This window comes from Chaetura pelagica, unplaced genomic scaffold, assembly GCF_000747805.2.
Source record: "Chaetura pelagica isolate M959 unplaced genomic scaffold, ChaPel_1.0 scaffold379, whole genome shotgun sequence".
In the NCBI taxonomy this organism is placed as follows: Eukaryota; Metazoa; Chordata; class Aves; order Apodiformes; family Apodidae; genus Chaetura; species Chaetura pelagica.
The window spans coordinates 309,592-313,033 of NW_009954412.1; the positions used below are offsets into that span (position 1 = coordinate 309,592).

A 3,442-nucleotide genomic window follows, 5' to 3' on the forward strand; every position below is an offset into this window, starting at 1 on the left:
CCAGGTCCCGCCAGGCCCCAACAGCCTGCCAGGCCCCAACAGCCCCGCCAGGCCCCAACAGTCCCACAAGGCCTCCCGCACCCCCCGCAACCCTCATTCATCCAATCAGGCGCCCCTCAGCCCATCTCAGGTAACCCCCTCCTGCCCCAGACCCTCCCCAGCCTCCTATCCCCATCACAGCTCTGTCGCACTCTCACATCCCTGTCGCCCCGTCACACTCAGTGCAGACCCTATCACCTGAGTCCTGTCAGAGCCTGGGTCGGTCCCCTGTTACACCGTCAACCCCATTGTCACCTGCCACAGCCCCTGTGACAGTCTCTCCTTTCTCCCTGTCACACCATCACCTCTTGTCAACCCCAGGAAGACACCTTGGATGGAGGAAAGGCTCCATGTTCTTCTGGAGGGACTTCAAAGAGCCATGGTGACGCACCCCTGGGGATTGGCTGGTCAAGAAGAGCCACCCAGAACTGGTTGCCCAGGACTGTGTCCACACAGCTTCTAAATCCTGCCAAGGATGGCATCTCCACAGCCTCGCTGAGCAACCTGTGCCAATGCTTGGTCAACCTCCCTGTGAAAAAGTGTCTCCTGATGTTCAGAGGGACCCTCCTGTGTTTCATGGCCTCTGGTCCTGGTACTGGGCACCACTGAGAAGAGCTTGGCTCCATCCTCCTTGTACCTTCCCTCCAGTCTCTCAGTCATCTTCATGACCTTTGAGGCTTTCACCAGTATGTCCCCATCTCTCATGTGCTGAGGAGCCCAGTGCTGGGCACAGCACCCAAGGGGTGGTCCCACCAGTGCTGAGCACCCTCCACCTCCTGGCAATATTTCACCTAACACACCCTAAGACACCATGAATTTTCTTTAAAGCTTATGTCCAGCTTAGTGTCCACCAAGACCCTCAGGTCTTTTTCAGCCAAGCTGCTTTCCAGCTAGGTGGCCCCCAGTGGATATTGGTGCCTGGGGTTGTTCCCCTCCAGGGACAGAACTTTGCACGTCTCCTTTTTCAGGAGAACTTTAGGAGACTCCTGTCAGCCCATTTCTCGAGCCTCTCCAGGTCATTCTGGATGGCATCAAAACCCTCTGGAATATCAAGCCACTCCTCTGAGTTTGGTGTCACCTGCCAACCTGTAGAGGGTGCACATTAATCCATCATCCAGATTGTTGATGAAGATGATTATTGGATGAGGGAAAGGCTGTGAATATTGTCTATCTGGACCTTCAGAAAGCATTTGACACTATTCCACACAGAATTCTCATAAAGAAACTGGCTGCTCATGGCTGCTCACCTCCCTTTGTGCTGTGGTTTGGTAGCCAGGAGAGGAGAAGCTTCCCCAGGCACAGAGCTGCAGCCGTTGCTTCAAGTGCAGCCATTACAGCGGCTCCTGTTAGTGACCGTTGGGCACAGGAGGCCGAGGGCTGGGTCCTGCCCCGGGGGCTCATCAGGGGTCTCATCAGCACCCGCAGCGCTCCCGGCTGGGGCAGAGCAGCTGGGAAGTGCCCAGGGAAGGGCCTGGGGACATCACTGATTGCATTTACTAACAGCCTGTAAGTCACAGGTAGTAGAAATATTTTCCTGAAAATCAATAGAATTTTCCATGAAACTAGTCCAGAAGTCTGGTTAGTAAGAGGGAGCAGTAATTTTAGTTTTTTTGGTATCTGGGAAGGACCCTACCTTGTTAGGCAATTGTTCTTGTGTTGCTGATGAATTTGCAGCCATGAGTGGCTATTTCTCATCTTCCCTCCTTGTAAATGCTACAGCTGATACCCAGGCAGGTCTGCAGGCATTAAACTAGAAGGTGGAGGGGACACCTCCTCTTGCCTTTCCGTTTTCTTTTGTGCTGAAAAATGGCATTTGGTCTGGGCATGTTATCTGTGAATCTAACTGCAGATATTTAAAGAGATGGTAGACATTGATCTCTAGTTACTTTTGGCAGCTATTGAGGCAGGTACATTTTGGAAAACAATGTTGAATACTAGGACTGATCTCTTCTTTCTCTTGCCCTCTTTTTTATTTATCACCTCTAGCTTTTTAGAGTTGGTGGGAAGGTAAGACCCTGATGCTGTTTATATAAAGATCCATGAGAATACCCAGAATTTAAAGACTTGATTTTTAACTGGGATGGTTTTGGGTCCTTCCAATGATTCCTCTATGGCCGTTGTGGGGGAGGCAGGAGAAAGCAATGATGTGTCACATGATTTGAAATACAGCTTATGAGAGCTGTTACTGGCCAAGTGTGTAGGCAGATGTTTTCACCATAAATGCACAAATAGGTGGTCTTGAGCACTTCACCTTCTAAAGCTGTGGCAAATCTGTTGGCCAGGTGACTGCCTACTTCTGTATGAACAACTTGGAGATGTTAGAAAGCATTTAGCTTTCCATCTTGTCAGTTCCTGTCTGCTGAGTCTTTCCTCAGCCTGTTATCCTCACCTAACAGCTTTCCCTCCCCACTGGTAAAATCCCTGGGCTTTCAGCCCAGGAAGAGGGCCTTAGACTCTCCACCTGAGGGTTTGGATGGATGCTTGACCCTCAAAATGCCTGTCTGGATCCTAAACATGTGGCTTCGGATCCTGAAATGGCGGATCCTAAAATGGGGCCTAACGTGAGACTTCAAAATCATATTTGCGGCCTAATACTAACACTCCTGGCCATGAGAGTGAGTCTTAACACCTAAAAAGCATAAAGCTTGGAACTTGGAAATGAAGCTTTGTACCCTGGGCCCTTAAAATGGGAAAGGCACTTGAGATAGGCATCCTGTTCCTGACCCTTTCCCAGGGAAGGTCAGTTCCCCCAGGAACAGCCTGGCTGGCTCAGGGCTTGGCCCATGTTCTTTACAGAAGGCTTGGGTTTGGACTAGATGGTCCCTCCCATGGACCCTGATGGTCTCTCCCAAGATTCCAGGATTCCAAACCCCTGGGTCTGTGATTATGAGGTGGCACCCTGGAACCCTATAAAAGCCACCATCACACCAGTGTGTGTGCCTTGCAGAGGCAGGTTTCAGTCCCGAGGCTGAGGATTTGCTCTCCTGAGGTGCCAGGCGGCTGAGCTGCTGGAAGCTCCTTTGGAGAGAGGTGGTGGTTGAAGGGGCTGCAGGAAGGCACGGGGAGGAGAGAGTGGTGGCCGTGGCTTCAGGTGCCCTGTGTAAAGTAGCAGTGAGCAGCAGAAGAAGCAAGGGTGAGCTCTGGGGGAGGGCTGGGGCTCTTTTTCTCATCCTGTGGGGACAGAAGACTCATCCGTGCACTTTCTTGAAGCTTTCTTGATGGTTAGAATTTATTTCTTTGTTTGGTTCAAAATGAGGTTCCTCATCTTCCAGAGTTCTTGGTAGTTCTTGGCTATTGGGAAGGGAATGTGAAGGACACGTGTGGCCAGTGGGTTTGTGTTTCCACTCTGCAGGAGGAACACGCAGCACGTGTCTGGTGACTGAGCCACGAGACTCTGTTTAAA

General features: G+C 51.2%; 1 protein-coding gene across 1 annotated transcript in view; it reads right to left on the bottom strand.

Annotated features, from left to right (window-relative positions):
- The window catches only part of CSNK2A2 (casein kinase 2, alpha prime polypeptide), a 26,412-nt gene extending 25,668 nt beyond the window's left edge, over positions 1 to 744 (bottom strand). Inside the window, exon 1 of the mRNA XM_010004394.1 lies at positions 677 to 744. Within this exon, the coding sequence (XP_010002696.1) occupies positions 677 to 744 (68 nt within the window). The remainder of the gene's footprint in view (positions 1 to 676) is intronic.
- Between the last annotated feature and the right edge of the window lie 2,698 nt (positions 745 to 3,442).